The sequence below is a fragment of the Petaurus breviceps genome, unplaced genomic scaffold (assembly GCF_028583685.1).
Source record: "Petaurus breviceps papuanus isolate PSGF00001 unplaced genomic scaffold, PetGlider_PUasm1.0 225, whole genome shotgun sequence".
NCBI lineage: Eukaryota > Metazoa > Chordata > Mammalia > Diprotodontia > Petauridae > Petaurus > Petaurus breviceps.
In genome coordinates, this window is record NW_027185889.1 from 703,515 (window position 1) to 725,424 (window position 21,910).

The 21,910-nt window shown below is 37.6% G+C and overlaps 1 protein-coding gene across 4 annotated transcripts in view; it reads left to right on the forward strand.

The window, feature by feature from the left end:
• The window catches only part of TMTC2 (transmembrane O-mannosyltransferase targeting cadherins 2), a 570,414-nt gene that overhangs the window by 277,665 nt on the left and 270,839 nt on the right, over window positions 1-21,910 (forward strand). For all 4 annotated transcript variants that reach the window (XM_069095098.1, XM_069095096.1, XM_069095099.1 and 1 more), the window contains one exon: window positions 3,088-3,916. In XM_069095098.1, the coding sequence (XP_068951199.1) occupies window positions 3,088-3,916 (829 nt within the window). The remainder of the gene's footprint in view (window positions 1-3,087; window positions 3,917-21,910) is intronic.

The window sequence follows — 21,910 nt, forward strand, 5'->3', positions numbered from 1 at the left end:
CTGGGCCTTGTAATGTAATGCCAAGCAAAGGCAACTTCCCAAGGTTCAAAATACCAGCATAGGTGCTCTACATTTTATTCAGTGACAAATTAAGAACAGATAGAATCAAAATTTATTTATCAAAAATCATTCAAATTACAGCATTTACTAAGTGTGATTCAATAATCTCCAATTACTACCTGATTTAATCAAGTACTACTCCACCCTTGTACATTACATTCATTTAATCAATCACAAAGCCCCTGTTCTAAATACTACTCCACCCCTAGGCTGTACATTCAATTTAGTCTATCACAAAGCCCTTCTTCTCAAATGGAGATTAGTTTCCAATCATAAGTAAAGTACATTCATTTGTTCAATCACAGAACACAAAAAGGTCAAAAGTTCCCCACCCTTGGATCACAATTGAATCTACCCCAGAGTTACAACAATTTTAAGCACAGCACTTAATACCCAAATGGAGGAAGTCTTTTCTTCATCTTGACATGAGGCAAATTCTCAGTAATCTTTGTTCCTGGGGAGGCAAAGCTTAGCAAGGCCACTAGATACATTGCCAGTCTCTTCATTAATTCATTCTCTGTATGCAGAACAGTCCTAGGACCCCTGAAAACATTAGCAAAACCCTCTTCCAGGATTTCTGTAAACATACAACAAGAAATCCTTCTTCAGGGCTTCTGAACCAACAGAAAGGTTCCCAGACCCCTGCAACAACAGCACTGTCCTTCACCAGTGGACAGTAGTCACTCTCTGTCTGCAGAACAGTCTCAGTAGCTCTGAACTAACAGCAAGGTTCCCAGACTTCTGCAACAACAAGACTGTCCTTCACCAGTGGACAAATCTGGCAAAACAACATCAAAACAGACAGACAAAGTACCAGCAAAACAGCCATGTCTCCTCAGTCCTTGGCAGCTCTGGGTGGCAGGTCTCAAAAGTCCAGGGTAAGTCAAAGTGGCCCTCAGCAATCCTCTCTGTCTCTCTCTGCCTCCAAAGGTGCTGCTTCCAAAAAGTCCTTCTGCTTCTCTTTTCTTGTGTCTCTCTAAATTTACGTCACCAGCTCCTCCCAGTTCAGCCCTCTCTTTTCACATCAACAAGTCCATCCCACAAGTGGGATTAACAAGCTCTGGGTTTTAACACAATCAAACCAAAAACCAAGCCAATACAGGGGGACCTTTGAATTCCATTACTATTACAGGCCTAGAGTCAGGAAGTCCCAAGTTCAAATCTGCCTCAGATACTTACTAGCTGTATCACCCTGGACAAGTCTCCTCACCCTGTTTGCTTCAGTTTCCTCACCTATAAAATAAACTGGAGAAGGAAATGGTAAACCCCTCCAAGACAACCCCAAATCTGATCACAAGGAGTTGGACACAACTGAAATGATTGAACAGTGAAACATGGGTACAAACATATGAATATATATATATATATATTACCTGTACATCATACATATGCATGTGTATAAACACATGCTGTCCTAATATAAATATCTTGAGTACCTGGATTCTTATGCTGCCTTCAGTCCTTTTCAATATTTGGCACAGTGTTTCACCTAGAGTGGGTAAATTAATTAAAAAAACCTTTCTTGTTTATTATATCCCTGGTACTGTGCTGAGCTCTGTGGATATACATGTGATAGTGTCACAGGGATTGGTTTTGAGCTGATGGATGGGAGGCAGTGTTGTATAGTAGAAAGAGTACTGACCAGACTCAGTGCATGGGTTTAAATCCTGCCACAGGTGATTGTTTCTTTATGACCTTTGGAAAGTCACTTAACCTCTTAGATCTTCAGTATTCTCATGTTCAAAATGAAGGGGTCAGTTAGGTCTGAGGTCCTTCCTGATTCTAGATCTGTATTCCTATGAACATATCTCTGAATCTGTTTCCTCATATATAAAACAATAGCTTTGTGCTAGATGACTTCTAAAGCTGACCTTCTGGTTTTAAATTCATAGATGATAAATAGATAATAGTAGGTGATAGGTAAATAGATGATAGGTAGATAACAGTTATATGATAGATAGAGCAACTAATTGACACACTCTCTACAGGAACAATGGTAGTATTAGTTTGATCATTATGACCAGAACAAGAAGTAAAAAAAGTACTGGAGGATGGAGTTAAGTGCTAAGTGGTATAGTGGATGTCAAGATGGTCAAGGTGGATGTTGTATGGGACATTGACACATGGTCCAGTGATCTGGTCTGAGGCTAGGGGACTGACTAAATGAGAACATACTTAGACATTTACCAATCAAGGTAGCTCAATTACAAGGTGGTTTGTTCCATATCTCTTAGGGACTAGTGAAGGGCAGAAGAACGAGGGAAAGGGAAGGGTTCAGTGTTTTCCTGTGCTAAGTAAATATTAGCAATACAAAATAAAATGAATATTTGAATGAATAAATGAATGAATAACAGGAGCACCCTTTGGTCTTCCTTAGATCTTTTCCCCTCTTTTTCACTGGGGAAGCCATTTCACTTAGCAAATTGCAAATAAAATATCATCAGCCCTGGAATTTTGAAGTGCAAAGACATATGGAGGTTGTTGTTATGGCCATCAGTAGAGAACATAAAAAGTCTTTAAAATGTTTGATTTGCCTGTAATGGGTGACAGCACCGTGCAGCCTATGACAGCACAGTTTGTAAGCTCAGCTGAGAGAATGAAGACTGGAAACAAAAGGTGATAGGCTTCTCAGAGGAGACTTTGCTGTTTACTAATAAAATCTACCTGTGTTGTCAAATGTATCCTTCTTGGGCATGGATCTTTCACTTTTACCTGAAAGCCAAACTAAAACAAAATAAAACAAAAAACCAGAAAGAGGGAGGGAGAGAAGAGAGAGAGAGAGAGAGAGAGAGAGAGAGAGAGAGAGAGAGAAGAATCAAGATCAAAAGACTGATTGAATACTCTTGGTGAACTGGGAATCTATAGTAGCTTTCCAAGCAGATGGAAATGAAGTAATCCATTTGGAACGTAATGGTGTGTTTTTAATTGTGTTACAAAGTACAATTCAGCTTTATAGCTGAATATAAGGAGTAGAACAACTTTTCTTCCATTAATAATAATTTTTCCCCTCTGTCTCCTTTCTTTTAGAGAAAGAATGTGCCTCTTTTCCTCAGTCTTGGTTTGCTAACTTTTTGGGGAACCTCACTTCTGGGAGCCCGCCTGTACTGGATGGGGAACAAACCACCAAGCTTCTCCAACTCAGATAATCCTGCAGCTGATTCAGACAGCATCATGGCACGCACTTTGACCTTCCTTTACTTGCCAACCAAGAACCTCTGGCTTTTGTTATGCCCAGATACTCTCAGCTTCGATTGGTCCATGGATGCAGTACCATTGATAAAAACCATCTGTGACTGGAGAAACCTCCACACTGTGGCCTTCTATACTGGACTGTCTCTCCTGGCCTACTTCAGCCTGAGGAGCCCAAGCACCAAGAGAGAGTGCAATGGAAAAGCCATCGCCAATGGCAAGCAGAATGCAAATGGGAACAGCTGCCACCCAGATGCAGAGTACCAGGACTCAGAGCCTAAGCCCAGCTTTGCAGAGAAAGCAGAGAATGGCATTAAAAACCACATCCCCCGGCGGTCACTGCTTCCTTCCACGGAGAACATCGTTGTTCTATCACTGTCTTTGTTAATAGTTCCTTTTGTCCCCGCCACAAATCTGTTTTTCTACGTCGGCTTTGTAATCGCAGAGCGTGTGCTGTATATACCTAGTATGGGCTTCTGCCTCTTAATTACAGTAGGCGCCAGAGCCCTTTATGTCAAAGCCCAAAAGCGCTTTCTCAAGAGTTTGATTTTTTATGCCACAGGTGCACTAATTGTTTTTTATGGACTCAAGACTGCCATCAGGAATGGGGACTGGCAGAACGAGGAGATGCTGTATAGGTCAGGGATAAAAGTCAACCCAGCAAAAGGTAATCTTTTATTCATTCATTAATCCATCCATCCTTTCATATAGTTAAAAAATATGATTTGTCTGTCTGCCCTTGACTGTCTTTGTTACATTTAAGTGAAAAGAAGAAAAAAAGAAAGTGTTTAGCTTTCATTTTGCACCCCATATACAAGTTTTCCTTCTAAACTAGATGGACCATAGACCAGGTTGATAGAACCATTCAGTGTTTCTGTAATTGAAATATGGAGTTATTTCCCCATGGGCCTGAATAAACTTGTTCAAAGTGATCAAGACTTCTATAGAATTTGGAGAGCATTTTTGGAACCTTTATTCAATACATGAAAGGAGGCTAACTGGTTGGTATTGCCTCTCGAGTCAAGGGACTTGGATTTGCTTTTTTCCTCCGTGACTTTGGTAAAGTCCCTGGATTACCATTTTCTTTTCCATTTATAAAGTGAGGGGGTTAGACTAGCTGGCCTCTGAAATCCCTCCCAATTCTAGACCTATGGTCTCAGAAACTTCTCTTAGTCACAGCCTTCTTATCTGTTAATATGCCTGGCACATACTAGTCATTTAATAAATGTTTATTGATTAATTGGTGTAGTCTAGACATCCTTGGATATCTGTCCTGGCTCTAGGCCTATGATTGTAATCCTAAAGAGATCTTTTTTTGTCACATACTAAAAATTAGGTTATCCCACTTATATTCACTATAGGGCTAATGTTTTTGAGGTATTATTTGAGGTGTTAACTATAAGACACACATTAAAGTCTTGAAAAGATTTGGACCTAAAATTGCCCTTGATTCTTCGAAATTCTATCTCCAGGTGTCAGTGTGCCCATGTGACAGGGATTAGTCTCCGGTGGTTTTCTGCCAGAAAAAATAATTAAAGTGTTACCAAATTCTTCTCAAATTGCTTTTATTTAAGAATTACTAATTGCTTTGGGGAGATGACTCACTTATCATGTAGCAAAAGGGCTATTATGTGTTTGAAATTTTCCTAATTCAGAAAAGGAAATCAACTCATCTTGGCATCTGTTGCCAGAGCCAAAAACAATTAATAAATAATAGCAATTGGATTTGAGGTGTTTTAGAATTATCAGCATCTGTTATTATGGGCAACTCTTGTGTAGGGAATTAAATGATGAAGAATAGGAAGCAATGGAGTGAGAATAACTGTTTCCAGTGCAAAAATTAGGCCAAAGGCTCTGTTCTGCATGAGTCTTTTGTTCTTAAATTTTTAAACCAATTTTCCTTGTGTTCATGGTTCATGATTTTGGTTATTTGCTATTTGATGTTGCATGCAACATTTGGGAAACACAAGATTTTCCTTGATATTGATTCCATCTATTTTTCCTTTTGTAATTTTCCCAAGTAAGTCTTATATAGTGGAAAGACTACTAGACTTGAAATCACAAGAACTGAGCCCAGATTTTGTCACAGACTAGCTATATGACCTTGGGAAAGTCACATTTTTGAACCTTTTGTTTCCTTGCATCATCTGTGAACTGCCTCAGGCTGCTAATGACACAGTGAATAGAGTATTGGGACTGAAGTCAATACCAACTTATCTTCCTGAGTTCAAATCCATCCTCAAACACTTACTAGCTGTGTGACCCTGGGCAAGTCACTTAACCCAGTTTGCCTCAGTTCCCTCATCTGCCAAATGAGCTGGAGAACGATATAGTAAACCACTCCAGTTTCTTTTTTTTTTTTGCCTTTTGGAGGGGGGAAAGTCAGAGCAGTTGGGCTTAAGTGACTTGCCTAAGGTCACACAGCTAGTAAGTGTTAAGTGTCTGAGGCCAGATTTGAACTCGGGTGCTCCTGACTCCAGGACCTGTGCTGTATTCACTGCACCACGTAGCCACCCCTACCACTCCAGTTTCTTTGCCAAGAAAATCCCAAATGGTGCAAGGGGGAGGGGAAATGTGGAATACTTTGTAAAAATTCAACTACCATATGGTGTATTCCAGTAGTTTTAGTGCAATTTTGAGAGCTTTAATAGCCCCAAACAATTTCTAAGCCCTTCGAGATGCTCTGTATGTAACTGAATTTTCATGATCATTCTTACTCAAGAGAGGCAATATGGTGTAGTAGTTAGAGAGCTAGCCTCAGAACAACAAAGACCTAAGTTTAGGTCCCATCTCTAATATCTGTTGGCTTGGTGAGCCTGGGCAAATAACTTAACCACTTGGTTCTTCCAGAAACCTTTCTAAGATTCTGAGTCACAGAGAAGGCTAGAGTTCTGCATTAGCTGAAGAACTCCCTTCTGTGAGAGCTCCCTATGCTGATAGAATCATGACCCTGGATCCTGAAGAAAAAAAAATCTGCCAGCACATAAATATTTGAGGACTTAATTTGTGCAGGGAGCCATATTTACTCTGGAGTATTTAGTTTCTGGTTATATTGCTTTACCCATTTGATAGAACAAATACATTGAGGACAACTGCTCATTCTCAACTGGCCAACAAACCCAAGGAAAGGCCCAGAAAAAATATTCTTTGTCAGGTTCAGTCAGCAAACATAAATGTTTTCTTAAGCAGAGTTCTAATTGCCTGCACTCCAATAGAGCTGATTAAAGAAGAATAGATATCAGGGATTCCAAAGGAGAGGCCAGGTACTTAAAAGGGACCAGTGTTTACCATTACTGAGAACTGTCTGAAAAAAAAAAGCCTTCCTGTGGCTTTTCTTATTAGTGAGTTCTTGCAGGTTATTGATCATCTGAACTCAAACCTGGCCACTAAAAGAAATCATTGAGTTTGCATTGGAATGTTATACCTTTGAAAATGGCATGTCTATCAAGGGGCTTCCCCTGTATTTAGAAGCTACTTTTCTCTAACTATTTTGGCAGATCCAATGAGATGCTTTCCAACTCTCAGATTTCATGCCACTATGATAAACTCAAGGAAACTGGAAAAAAAAGTCAGTTTGTAAATTATTTTGCACTTCCTGGGTTCCAGGTCAATGATAATACAGTGATTAATTTTGCCTAATTATGTTGAACATGCCCTAGTTATATATACACATTATGTAAATGGAATATTCCAACCTTATTACACTATTTGCCACTTTCCTCTGTTGAATTTTTTGCTGTATTTATTCATCTGGCCAAGTGGATGAATAAAACACTCCCCACCCCAACTTCCAGAATACTCTGGTGTGATAAAAAGAATATTGATTAAAAGAACTAGAGTCAAAGGACCTTGGTTTGAGTTTGAGGTCTGCTACTTACTAGCTAGGTGACATTGTGCAAGTCACATCTGATTCATGGGGCTCTTCTCCTTTCTCTCCAAAATAAAGGGATTAGGGATAATAATCTCCAGTAATCTTCCAGCTTCAAATACTTGGGACTAACTTTCATCCACTCTACCAGTGATAGAAGCCCAATAATTATTTAATGAATAAATGCCATTGGTTTATGTTTATATATCAATATATACATATATAATATGTATGTATATGTGTTCATATGCATACATATCTGTATATCTATATATGCTACATGTCTGTCTGCATGTGTATATATGTATATATGCATATAATATATGCTAATATTTATATAATACCCACTGTATGCCATGCGCTGTGCTAAGCACTTTACAATTATTATCTCATTTAATTCTCACAACAACCTGGGGGGGGTAGGTGCTATTATTATCTCCATTTTATACACGAGGAAACGGAGATGAATAGAGATTGAGTGATTTACCCAGGGTTATAGATAGCAAGTGTTTGAAGGCAGATTTGAATTCATATCTTCCTAAATCTTGGCTTAGCCTCTTAGCCATTGTACTACCTAGCCCCGCTCCCCTAAATTTCTCTCCCTCCTTCCCTCCCTTGCTTTCTCCTTTTTTTTTCTTTCTCTCCGCACATAAGCCTGTATGTATTTATTTGTGCATGTGTGTATATAGGTATACACATATGCATGTGCCTATAATGTCACCTAGTAATTAAGTAGTAGAGCTGAGATACAGACCAAGGTCCACTGACTGATTCTTTTTATCAGTGTTCTTTTAATCATGTGTAGCAGCAAGCACCCCAGCGTCCCCAGGGTGGTTGCCAACACAGGTTCTTGGATCTGTTTTGATAAAGGAAAGCAACTCAAAATGGGTTAACAAGCTTACTTTAATCAGTCAAACATATATTGTTTACCTAGTTCAGGGGAAAAATGTCAGCACCCCGAACTTCAGAGTATACAGACAGAATTATCAAGACAGAGAAACAGATCAAGCAGACAGGTTTCCAAACTGTCTAACCATTACATCCATACCAAATCAACATCTGGGTTTTTCAAAGCGGGGGGGCTCTCAACAACGGCTTCCCAGAGTCTCATCAAATCACAGAACACTTCTCAAAGTGAGCCCCAAAGCAAAGCCTCACATCAGGGATTATATAGCCTTCTTCTGGGTCAGAGAATGTAACCACCCTCTTGACCCACTGACCAATCACACAGCATCAAGGTGTGGGCATTCCTGAAAACCAAGCCTCCTGCCACAGGTTCCATGTGACCACATTCAGCCTATTAGGAGGCAGAGTATATTTTCAAATCAAGGAAGGTACTCAGAGTCTCTTAAGCCTATCAAAGTGCCTAAGGGCAGGGAAGATCTTTAAATTTGCATTTCCATTACATCATGCCAAAGTATTCTAGTGGGGGCAGGTGGGTGGTGCTTTATTCAACCCATATATATATATATATATATATATATATATACACACACACACACACACACATATGCATATGTATATACATACATGCATACAAACATATGCCCACATACATCTATGTGCACATATCCAAGTCCACATCTATATACATATACATATACACATGCATACATATGCATATGCAATCAGGTAATAATTGGTTATTGCTGCTTAGACCCAGGAATTCCAAAGGAGCTCAAGCTTATGTCATGGCATCCCAAGAAAAGCCTGAAAACATGTTCCCTTCTATGGTGATATTTAAAAATCTAATTAGAGAAGTGTCTCACGCTAGAGAATAAATTGAAGGAAACACATAGCACATGTGAGTTGCGTGTAACTGTAAACCTCCATTGCCTAAGATATTTAAAAGTGAGTACCTGAATTCATCCCAGTGGAAAGGCCTCACTTTGGATTCGATGTCCATCTTCTGTAATGTGAACTTGATTTTGATATAAGGTTAGTTGTTTAAAAACTTAGTGCCTCAGTTTCTCTGATCATAAAAATGGGAATAAGTGCTGGCCACTGGGAAATATTCCACATTAGTTATTCCCTAGGAGTAAAGCAGGCAGTTCTGGAAACTGATGACTCTGGTGCTTACCATGTTTGGTGTCATCAAGGACATAGTGAAGCCCGTGGCAACTGGCTTTATCCGTTGTTGGAGGCAATCTGGACAAAATGTGAGAATCTGGATAGGGAAAGAAATAATAACCCTCTAGGATTTAGAGCCATGTTTTCAAATTAATTTTAGTTGCTTGGTTTACTCTCTCTCTATTTTTATTTTATCAATATACAAAGCTCCTAGCAATTTCAATTAGTAAGGGTCTTCCTGAAGAGTTAATCTAAGTTGCATGGTAGATTATACTTCTCAGATACTTGGTCTTCTGTAAGTTTATCTTCAATTATAGCTATTACATTGATTAATTTCTTGTTTGGGCTTTTGAAAGCATTAGCAGATTTTGTAGTCATTAAGCCATGCCTTGTAAAAGCACAAGATTTTAAGACACTCAAATCATCAGAGCACAGATCTTCAATTGTCTTGTATTTTGTGTTGGAAGGGTCTTTAGAATTCATTACATACATACTGTCTGACTTTGGAAGGCCTGGGTCCAGGTGGCAATGGTCAATCATTAGCTGATCGCATACAAATAATTGGTGGAGAGTTCAAGTCTCAATAGTGGAGGAATGATAGTTGATTTCAGACTTCTCAAACCACAAGTACCACCTCATTAGTAGAAGAAAAATGTCAAGAAAATACTTAGATAAGATTGATTACTGTGCCTCAGTAGTGTCTAAATGACTGTTTATATGTTTGCATTTTGTTTGAGGAAGAGAGGGAATTTTCTCCTTGGTTACTGGAGTAATGAAGAGGCCACATAATCTTTGGAATTTTCATTCCCTTTTTAAATGAGTGGTTGAGATAATGGAATTGGACTAGCATTTGTCAAAGAAAAAGAATTCCAAATACATAGTAGCTCCTTCCATGGTAATGAATACCCTGATTGAGGAATTGTGGGAATAGCGTTTCTATGGGGAAATATTATAATGTGGCTGAAACTGTGAAATAGGAACTACTCATGAAGTTATATTTGTTACATGCATTTCCTAAATCAGTTACAAAATTTTTTATTTGCCATTTATTGCACATCCCTTAAATTGGCTTAATCTGGAAGCCCTTGCTTTAAAAATAAAAACAAGCAAAAATAAAACAAACAAAAATATTGCAGAACTTCACAAAGCAAACCACCCACTAATTTAACCCATGCTTTGCATTCAATCAGGGCTTGGCCCTCATCAGGTGGAGCAAGTTGAATCACAATCCTTTCCCAGTGTCTAAAATCACCAGGATTATGGAATGACCATATTAATTAATTAACACTCATTCACATAAAGAGGTAGAGAAGTGAGGTGGAGAGAGACAGATTTTATATTAGATAGAGCTGGCTCCAGGTTCAATGACTGACATATACTGATTACAGGATCCTAGGCAGGGCAGGTAAATCCCTAGAACTCAAAGCAACTCTGTCATACTGTTCCAGAGGAATCCATTTGTGTTGATTGGAGAAATCCCCACTGTGTAAACTTTCTAAATCCATGAAATGATAGGCCTCCCTTGCCCCTGAAAATATGTTTATAGCTGTCATGGATAAAACTGAAATGTAAGTTAACTAACTAGGGTCTAATTTATGGATATGCTGTCACTAATTTCCACCTTCCTATTTGTAGAGCCATTTGTGATTTTTGCTAATGATGATATGTTTGAATTTTTCATAAGAATGTTTTCAATTTATGACTTTTATTTTGTAGTAGAATTTTATTTTTTGTAGTAGAATTTCAGGCTCAGATACTCATTCTCACATATTGAGTTATATCTAGCATCTTACTTTAAGCCTCAGAATGAGAATTTTTTTTACCAATGAATTAGATGTAAGACTTTAATTTACTAATAATTGGATCTTAGTATTTTCTTTTTAGCATGGATGTGTATATATACATATATACATATATGTGTATATATGTGTGTGTATGTGTGTGTGTGTGTATATATATGTATATATATATGTGTATATATATATATATATATATATGGTCATGCAGTGGATATAGTACCAGGTCTGGAATCAGGGAGACTCCTCTTCTTAAGTTCAAATCCCAGAGGATTTGTTGGCTTAAATCTGGAAGCCCTTGCTTCAAAAATAAAAACAAGCAAAAACAAAACAAACAAAAATACTTCAGAACTTCAAAAAACAAACCACCCACTAGCGGTGTGAACCTGAGCAAGTCACTTAACCCTCTTTACCTCAGTTCTTCATCTGCAAAATGATCTGGAGAAGGAAATGACAAACTATTCCAGTATCTTTGCCAAGAAAACCCCAAATGTTATCACAAAGAATCAGATATGACTGAAATGACTTGAGCACATAGTCAAACATGACTGAAAAACGACTTACCAAAAATCTTTACATACCCATCTTAACTTACATTAAGGGTTCTAAAGTGAGTACAGAACCATTATTTCACTAATTTTAGAAAAATCATTCAAATTGAAATAAGTATTGCTTCCATTTATAGACATAAGACATATTCGCTAAGGTATTGCAAATAGTATGCACTGAACAAACATTCATTGATTGTTGAATCAATTATGAAACAAGGAATTCTTTTTCTTTGGTTGCTGATATGGAGACCACAGAATCTTTTGAATTTTCATTCCTTTTTAATTTTGTAATGAGATATTGAGGTAATGGAATTGGACTCAGATGAGTCAGTTGAATGGCAAATCTGGCAATAATATTCAGAAATTTCTGATTTTAATTCTGCATCTTATTGATTAGAGTAGGTATTCTTAATCTTTTATGTATTTTAGATTCCTCGTAAATCTGTTGACGTCAGTGGACCCCTTCTCAGAATTGTACCTTTAAATGCATAAAAATAAAAGATAGGCAATTTCAAAGTATGCCAATTATATTGAAATAAGGATGTGATGTTGTTTTCCCCATCCAGTTTCCTGGACCCAGTGAAATGTGGACCCCATGTTAAGAACTCTTTCCCAGAGTGTTCAAAACCTGACATTTTCTCTTGCTTTTAGTATATTTGCAATATCTTTCCCTGATTACAGATAAGTTTCACATGGCTTCAAGTTTCATATACATGCAGAGAAACACAATCAGAACAGTTAACAACTTCTAAACAAATCTATGCCAAAGACTTAGAGTTTTACTTTTGACAGTAGTTTAAAATTCAAGTTAAGTTTAAGCTAATTAAGTAAAATCACTATGGACTTTGTAGCTTGAATATTTTTGTTTTCCCAAAATAGATGTTCCTTTTCAGATATGTGAAAACATCAGTGACCAGTCAGTTTTGATATTGTTGGGGCAAACTGTGGAGTTGTATTTGTGTAAAAATATCATGTTATTCACAAACCGAAAAACATCCAAGGTATGTTTATTTGCTTAAAAAATAAAACACTTCAATCAATAAAGGAACTGTTGGTTGGATTTGCAAAGATTAGTTGTCCTAAAATCATAGGAAGATGTAAAAGGCAGATGCCACATTGAATACAGGGAAATATTAAGGATTGATTTACTCTTAAAAGCTTTATAGCTGCCTCTGGTCATCCTAGTAACCAAGGTATATTCTAAAACAGATTGGGAGGATATCATGAGTTGAGCTTCAACCTACATAAAATTTAAAGTTGAGAGACCTCTTCTTTCTATTTTCTCTTCTAAGTGGAAAAAGGAAGAGGAATAATTGAAATGGGGAGACACCACAAAGCAGGTCATTTTTCTTGGGTCTTACAGAATGTGATTTCATACAATTTTAGAGTTGGAAGGGATCTCAGAGGCTTTGGAGTCCAACCAGGAGTCCTCTCTATGACATTTCCAATAATTATTCAGTAAGACTTTATGATAATTACCAGTGGAAAAAGTACACTTATTGTTAAAGCAACACAATTCGCTTTTTGTTGTTGTTAAGTCATTTTTAAAGTCATATTTGACTCTCTGTGATCCCATTTGGAATTTTCTTGTCAAAGATACTGGATTGGTTTGCCATGTCCTTCTCTAGCTCATAGTTAAAAGTAGCTACACACAACTAGTAGTGTCTGAAGCCAGATGTGAACTCACGAAGATGACTCTTTTTGGTTCTAAGCCCTGTGCTCTATTTGCTGTGTCAACTAACTGCCTTTATTTCACTTAAGGTCAACTCTAATCATTAGAATCTTTTCCCTTACATTGAGAAAATCTACCTCCCTGCTATTTCCATTTGTTCTGCCTCCTGGAGGCAAGGAGAATGAGAATAATTCTTCTTATATATACCTCCCAATAACAGTATTTCTCTCAAGTATTGAGAATTTATATCTGATGCTTGTAAGGAAAAGGCAGGGGTATTTTTCTGTAGAGATCCTGTTTACTTAAAAGTTGAAAAAAGATGAAACATCCAAGTCTATAAAAACCCAAAACAACTTTTGGGCATGTATTTCCAAGAGCTTCTATCAGCTAAAGAAGCTCCTTTGCATCCCGGAAATCTTGAGGGAGCATCCTGATTTGAGTGCCTTATCAAATCTCTAGCTCTAAAAGAAAGAAAAATAGAAGAAGTCCTAAAAAATATTTCTGAACGCTCATGGAAGGTTACTGGAAATTTTGTTTGAAGGCTGTTTCCCTGTTTTGAATATAGATTTTTGTTTTAATAATTACTTCAAATGATATTTCTGATTGGTGTTTATTAAGAATTAGTTATGCAAATTATGTAGCTGTAGCTTACTGATAAAAGTTTTATTTATTTAAGATAGTGGCCGATAATTGAATTTTGTAGGCCCCATTTTCCAGAAGAGAATTGGTTGAATAATCTAAGCTGTTAAGTTTACCATCTGCACCCATGCAAAATGCATTTGGTAAAAACATGGGTGGAAATAGCTGAGAAAACTAATGTACAACGAAGGATTCCATCACGGAAATCACACCATCTTTCACTAACCAGCTTTACAGGAAGAACTGCATATTTGTGGGCAGTGAATATGCAAGGGATCTCATGTTTAATTCTCATTTATTTTCAGAGCTAATTTAGAAAATTAAAAACTTTAACATTGGCAGTTGGGAATTAATTCTGTAACATTGTTCTTAAATGGTCATTTCTATTGCTTTTGAGGCTTTGGAGGAAGCAAGTTATAAGACACTTATGCTTGACAGATTAGTTTGGAAATATATTACTTTTTGCTCTCTAATTATTTTTAGAATCATAGAGTTAGAGGTAGAAGGACCTTAGAAACCCCATAGAAGTCATTTTATTAAGAAAAGGAATAGTCATTTGGCCTCCTCTCTCTTGGACCAAAGATGAATTATGGTGGTAGGCTAGCAGTTTATATGCCCTTAAAAATATGGGTGTTCCTATCCACCTATTCATGGAAATTTAGGATTTTTTTGCTGTCTTTGATTAGATCTTAGCCAACCTGACCAGGTAAGTCTTTGAGCAAGACTTCCCACATTGGTTGATTTCTGGATGAGGAAGTAGAAAAGGGGAAAAAACCCTGTGTCCTAATTCACTAAAGAGTTATTAACACATGAAAGAAATAATCATTTCTCTCAGTTCAATCCCCTTATTTTGTTGTCAAGTCATTTTCAGTCATGTCTGACACTTTGTGATCCCATTTGGTGTTTTCTTGCCAACCATATTGGAGTGGTTGGCCGTTTCCTCCTCCAGCTCATTTTACAAATGAGGAAAATGAGGCTAAGTAAGTTCAAGTGACTTACCCAGGATCACACAACTGGAAAGTGTCTGAGGCCAGATTTGACCTCAGGAAGATGAATTTCTGACTCCAGGTCCATTGCTCTATCTACTGCACCATCTAGCTGTCTCTCATTTTAGAGATAGCAAACCTGAGGACAGAGAGGTTGGATGACTTACTTGCATGTAGTAAGTGACAAATCCAGGACCTAATTCAGTATCCAGGTCCCTGTGAAAGTCTCAGAATCCAGCAAAAACTAAGTGTTAGCAGAGCTTTGTTTTTCCCAGAACTCATTAAACCTGGTTTAGGTTATTGATTGGTAGATCCTTTGTACACATTTTCCTCTACCCAGGCTCAAGTGTTCCAACTGTGTGTTAACATTTAGCATGGTGAGGTGCAGTTAGCATCATAGGATCATAGATTAGGATTTGAAGGAATCTTAGATGTCCTCTCGTCCAAATCCCTTATTTTGTTGGTTAGGAAAAGATGCATGTTGTGGTAGACAGAGTGCTGGATTGGAGGCAGGAAGACTTGGTCTCAAATCCTACCTCAGATACTTAGTGGCTGGGCAATTATGGGTAAGTCATCTAATTTTTCTAAGCCTAGTTTTCTCATGTGTAAAACAAAGGGGTTGAACTACATGAATTAAGAAGTCCCTTCCAGTGATCCTGGAGTGTGGACTTTTGTTTTGCCTGACTATGCATATTTATTATAAGGGTCTTCTCTTTTTCCTCCTCCTTTCCCTTCTCCTCCTTCTCCTTTTCCTCTTCTTCCTCTCCCTTTTCTCCTTCTTCTTTTCTTCCCTTTTCCCCATTTCCTTCCCTTCTTTCTCCTTTTTCTCCTTTCACCTATTCCTTTTCTTCCTTTCCTCGTCATCCTCATGCTCGGCCTTCTCCTTATCTCTCTTCTTCTCCCTTTTCTTCTTTCTCTTTCCTCCTCATCTTCCCCTTCCCTTTCCCCCTTTCCTGCTTTTTCCTCTTTCTGCTTTTCCTCCTTTTTCCTCTTCCTTTTCTTCCTTCTTCTCCCCTTCATCTCCATCTTCTTTCTTTCCCTCTTCTTCCTCTTTCTTTTCCCCTTCTCCTTCCTCTTCTTCTCCTTCCTCTTTTCCTCCCCTGTCTGTTCCTCTTCCTCCTTTTCCTCCTCTTTTCCTTCTTCCTTTTCTTCCTTTCCCCTTTCTTCTCTACCTCTTCTTCCTCTCCCTGTTCTTCCTTTCCTTCTCCCTCCTCTTCCCTTTTCCCGTCTTTTCCTTTTCCTATTACTTCTCCACCTCTTCCCCATTCTTTCCCTTGGTGAGCTTGGAGGAAGAAAAGTCTAATATTTGTTAATTGAAAAAAGTAGAAACCAAGAGATACACATTTTGCCCAAGGTCACTCAAGAGATGTGTGTGACAGAATTAGGATATGAATCTAGGTCATCTGAGTATAAAATCTAGGACTCTATCCAGTGCAACTAAGTTGAGTGTAATCCTTTTAATAGAGTTATTGATTTCCTGTGGACCAGAGCACTGCCACACCTTTTTTTTTTTTGCTTTTTGGAGGGCAGTTGGTATTAAGTGACTTGCCCAAGGCCACATGGCTAGTTTTTGTGTAAAGTGTCTGAGGCCGGATTTGAACTCAGCTGCTCCTGACTTCAGGGCCAGCACTCTACTCACTGTGCCACAGAACCGCCCCATTTTTTTTCTTTTTTCTTTTTGCTAGCACTGTTACATCTTGCCCCAAATGAGACCCCTTTTTGAGCATCATAGGATCGTGTGAATGAAAATGTTAGGAAGAAGAGGGCGTTGGGTGATATAGGAGATGAACTTCCTTCTAGTCAAGTTTGCTGAATACCAGATAGATAACTGAGGATAATTTCTTCTTCCTGAATGTGATATTTGCCTGGGATTGAGTAGAGTTTATATTTTTAGGATTTTGAGTTTTTTAAGATCTTTAGGATATTGAAAAATTTTGAGATAATTTCATATTAAAATTTGTTGGAGGAGCTAGGCACATTTAACCCAGAGAAGAGAAGACTTTGTTGTTTATAAGTATCTGAAGAGTTATGATACATCAAAGGGATTCGATTTTTTTCTTCCACTTTGAATAACTTGGAACATTGAATGGAAGTTGTAGATTTTAGCTCACTCTAAGGAAACATTTCCTAACAATATGATCCATTCAAAAGTGTAAGGGGCCAACTGAGTCAGTACTGGCTTCCCTCTCCATGGAGGTTTTTAAGAGAGGTTGAATGTCTCCTTTGTTGGGAATGTTATAGAGGGTATTCTTGTTCTAATGAGAGCTGGACTACATGGAGTTAAATGATAAAATAACATACAGAATCTCTCCACTTCCTTGCTTCTTGCTACCTTTGAGGGTGGTATGTATTTCTTGCCTTTTATACTCAGGTCACCCAAACAAACAAAGAAATAAATAACTTGTCTTCTGAGACTCTACTCAATTCTCCATTAACTGTACTAATATCTAAAATGTTCAAGGTACTATGAATGTGCTAGATTCTGGGGATATTAAAAGGAATTAAAATTTAGGCTGACATAGTTGAAATGGATTAAATTTAATCTACTTGGCCCCAGAGGGCAAAACTAGGTACAATGATTAGAAATTGTAGGACAGATATAGGCTTGAGAGAAGGAGGAACTCCATCAGAATTAGAGCTGTGAAGTGGGAGGTAAGAGATTCTACTCTACTGGAACATTTTAGGAAGAACTTGGTAGCTAGGTAACACAATGGATTGAATGCTAGACAAGAACATTTGTGAGGGAGCAGAAGAGTGGAGAAGAATGGTCCAGATTTGCTATAGTGTACAGTAGTGAAATTGAACTCAAGAGAAACTTAATTCACGCATAATTGTTGATGTTCATTCTTATCCAACTCTTCATGACCCCTTTGGAGTTTTCTTGGCAAAGATACCATAGTTCTTTGCCATTTTTTTTTTCTGCAGCTCATTTTACAGGTGAGGAACTGGGGCAAATGGGGTTAAGTGACTTGCCCAGGGTCACATACTTTGAAAGTGTCTGAGGTCAGATTTGAACTCAGGAAGATGAGTATTCTGGACTCCCCACCTGGTACTAACCTAACAATCTATACATAAGGTGTCTGCCAATCCACAATTAAGGATGCCTGTGGACCACAGATTGACTTCCTTTTAAGATGCAGTATTACCTATGTTTTGTGGTATATTTTTATTTATTTTGTTAAATATTTCCCTGCTACATTTTGATCTGGTTCAGATGCACTTGGGAGATTTATGGCTTCAAGTGATCCTCAGTTTATGTTTGACGTCTTCTGTGTAAAGGATGTGGAAATAAAATTACAGTACAAGAATTTTTAGTGTAGATTAGAGCTAGACTGTGGGGGACCTTGAAATCATAGCTTAAGGCATTTATTTGGTGGGCAGTGTGGAACAGCTAATGGTTTTCGAATAGATGATGAATTAATGAATAAAGTAATGATATGATTAGTACAGTAGGAAGAGTATGTAGGTATTGGTGGTAAAAAATAGATAGGCATGGAGGCATCAATTGGTAGAGTATCACAATGGTCTTGGGCCAAGGGAAACAAGGGCCTGAACTTGTGGCTTCAGTAAAGAGAGGTCATTTTCAAGAACTAGTGTATAGGTAGAATTGATTGAATTTCACAGCTATTCATAGGTGAGCAATGAAGAAGAATCTGGAGCCGCTGATTTCCATCCCAGATGGTTCTATCAATAGAATGCATAAATTAAGGGGAAGTATGTGTGCATCTCTATGTGTGTACACACACATACACAGATACATACATATTCTCTCTTAATTTTATATAGTTATATTTGTACACATGTATGGAAATATGTATGTATATATACACACAATATATTTCCCCTTAATTTGCATGCACATATGTGTATGTTTCTCTGTATGTATATGTGTGTATATACATTCACTATCTTTGCAGACATATTCATGTATGTATACGTGTATATGTATGTATTCTCCGAACCCCATCCCTTTGGCTAGAGTTTGGTTTTGGACATACTGAATTTAAACTACTGACTGGATCCCCAGGTAGATATCTATTAGAAAGGGAATGTGAGATTGGGTCTCTTGTGTGACTGAACTTTGGAACTAGAGTCTTGTGGGACATCTACTTAAGGCAATAATTCAAGGTGTGGGCACAGATGAAATTGCAAGATTGTAGAGGAAAAAGAGCAAAAAAGCAAGGACATGAGTCTGTTTGTCTTTCACACTTAGAGAGTCGGAGGAGGAGGAAGCAAGGAAAGAAGCTATCAGACAGGAATTCTAAAGGGAAACCAAGACTGTGCAGTGTCAGAAGCTGAAGGATGAGACATGGCACAAAGATAAACTATCAGAGTGGATGCTGTCATGAACTGTTTCACATACATGGAAGGAGTTTGGACCCAGAAAAAAGGATCATTTGATTTGGCCATATGACAGGCAATTTCAATGCCGTATTAGGGACAGAAACCAGATTTGGTAGTGAAAGAGAAGATGGGATTGAGTGGTTAGCAGGATCAATATTACTTGCAAGGTCAAAGGAGGAACTGCTGAGTTCCCATCCAGTTTTACTTTGCTTAGAGTATGCATGGTGCTCAAGATATATTAACAGTTAAGTGATTACTTATGAAGTTTTGGTATTATATACATGCACATACATATATATGTGTATGTGATATATGTGTGTGTGTGTGAGATCTCTCTCTCTCTCTCTCTCTCTCTCTCTCTCTCACACACACACACACACACCCTGTATATTTCCTTTCCAAAATAAACAGGCCACTATATTTACAAATAATATGAATTGTTTCTTAAGATGGTTTCAAGTAGAGTGCACCATAGTAGTTAAAGTTTGATTTAACTGTCAGTACTTATATAAATACTGGCAAGAATTTGGGAGTAAATGTGTTTCTAAGCTGCTTTAATGAAAACATTAGCATAGCAATTACTGGTATTGTTCAAATCTCTGCATATCTACATTTTCCTCATCTTCCAATCAGTATGTCTTTTATGAAATGAATAAGACACTTGCTTTATCAAAATTTTATTTACCAGAAAAGAGTTTTCCTCCCCCATCCAATATTAATAACTCTTTGGGACAGATGATTTCAGGGGATTTTAGAACAGGTAAGCTGATCTCCAGGTCTCCTTGCAGCTCTAAAATTCTCTGATATATATTTGGATACTTGTGCAAAGACACTCATGGGATCACTGGGTAATGGGATTTCAGTCATCTCGGTGGTAGGAGTTGGTGAATCCTATTCAGGTTTCTAAGCTTGACTTGTAGTAGTTGTTTACCTTTGAAGCTTTACAATGAAATTCTTGCCTCATAGATATATAACAATAGTGATGAAACTACAGGAAAAAAATCTGCAATTGATAATAGGGTATCTCATTCTTTACATGGGTGGGTGGGTACATATGTTATCAGGACAGTATGTCTTATTATCATGCTATTTGGTGGTCATCACTTATCCTGTAATGAAAATACACAATACATACACACACATATATACATGTATGTATATACATATATGTATATGTGTGTATATATATATGTGAATAAGTATATATTAGTGAGATTTGGAGGAAAATTTCCCTCTTAGGGCATTTGCCATTGCCTGTTGGCATAGTAGGACTAATAAAGGTTGTAACTAACAAACAATAAGGTAACTTGAAAGGCAATGTGATATAATGAAGCAGATCCCAAAGGAAGGTCCAACCTCCTTTCAGGAGATCTGTAGAAGGCCAAACTATTTTCATAATAATACTAAGATGTTTTAATTTTGGACACAGCAAACACTGATAGATACTCACATAAATGAAATCCACTTGGTGAGGGTTTCTAACAATTTTTAAAAGTATAAAAGGGTCCTAAGGTCACAAGATTTAAGAGTTGCTAGTCTGCTGGACAGACAACTGGACATGACATCAGCAAGATCTGTGTTGAAATACATTTGTGTGAGCTTTGCTTAGTTGCTTAACTTCCCTGTGGCTCAGTTTTCTCATATATAAAATACGAATAACAATAGAACAGTCCCATCTATGAGATATTTTGGTACACTTAGAAATTGTTCATTTGGTCTAATAATCAGTACGTCAGGTATTTCTTGTGAAGAGCAAATGAGATGATAGATTTTAAACACTTTGCTTTCTTTCAGTGTTCTGCAAATGTCAGTAGAGGAGCAACCTGGTAAAGTGCTTAAGGGGCCAATTTTGGTAAGAGGAAGACACATGTTCAGCTCCTCCTATCGCTGACACTTAGGCAAGCTACTTAACCTCAATTCACCTCATTGTCTTCATCTGTAAAATGGGGTAATAATAGCCCCTATCTTACAGGGTTGATGTGAGAACTCCGTGAGATTATATTTGTAAAGCATTTAGCAGAGTACTCGGCAAATAGTAGGTACTTAAAAAATGTTTATTTCCTTCCTTCTTTCTTTTTCTCCTTAGAATTGATCATTCTATTTGTGATTTTAAGCAAGATACTTAATGGGTCTCAGTTTCCTCATTGTAAGATGAGAAAATTGAATCTGATGGTCTCTGAGATCCTTTATAGCTATAAATCGATGGTGCCAGGACCTTTGCTCTTATCCTAAATCAAACTGTTAACCTTTGTTTAACATTCAAAATAATAACTTTGTGTTGAGTAAAAACCAGATGTGGCATTTTCTGCACTGAATAGTATGCTAGGACAAGTTCTTTATCTTGGAATCAAGTTTGTAAAATGCAAGATGTGTCTGACTTTCAAGCTCCTATATCTACTAATTGGACCTTATCCTTAAGATTCTTCTTGCATCTTAACCACAATTTGGTATATTAGCTTTGTTTTTGTATTGGTAATATTTCTCACAGCATCAGCAGAGGTGACTTAGAATGGAATTTGGATAAGGCTTGACTGATGTTTATAACTAAAGCAGATAGATAGTGTAGTGGATAGAGTACCAGGCCTGGAGTCAGGAACTTATTTTTTTTTTTAAATTCCAAATCTGGTTTCAGATACCTACTAACTGTTTAACCCTGGGCAAGTCACTTCACTCTATTTGCCTCAGTTTTCTCATCCGTAAAATGAGCTGGAAAAGGAAATGGCAAACCTCTCCAG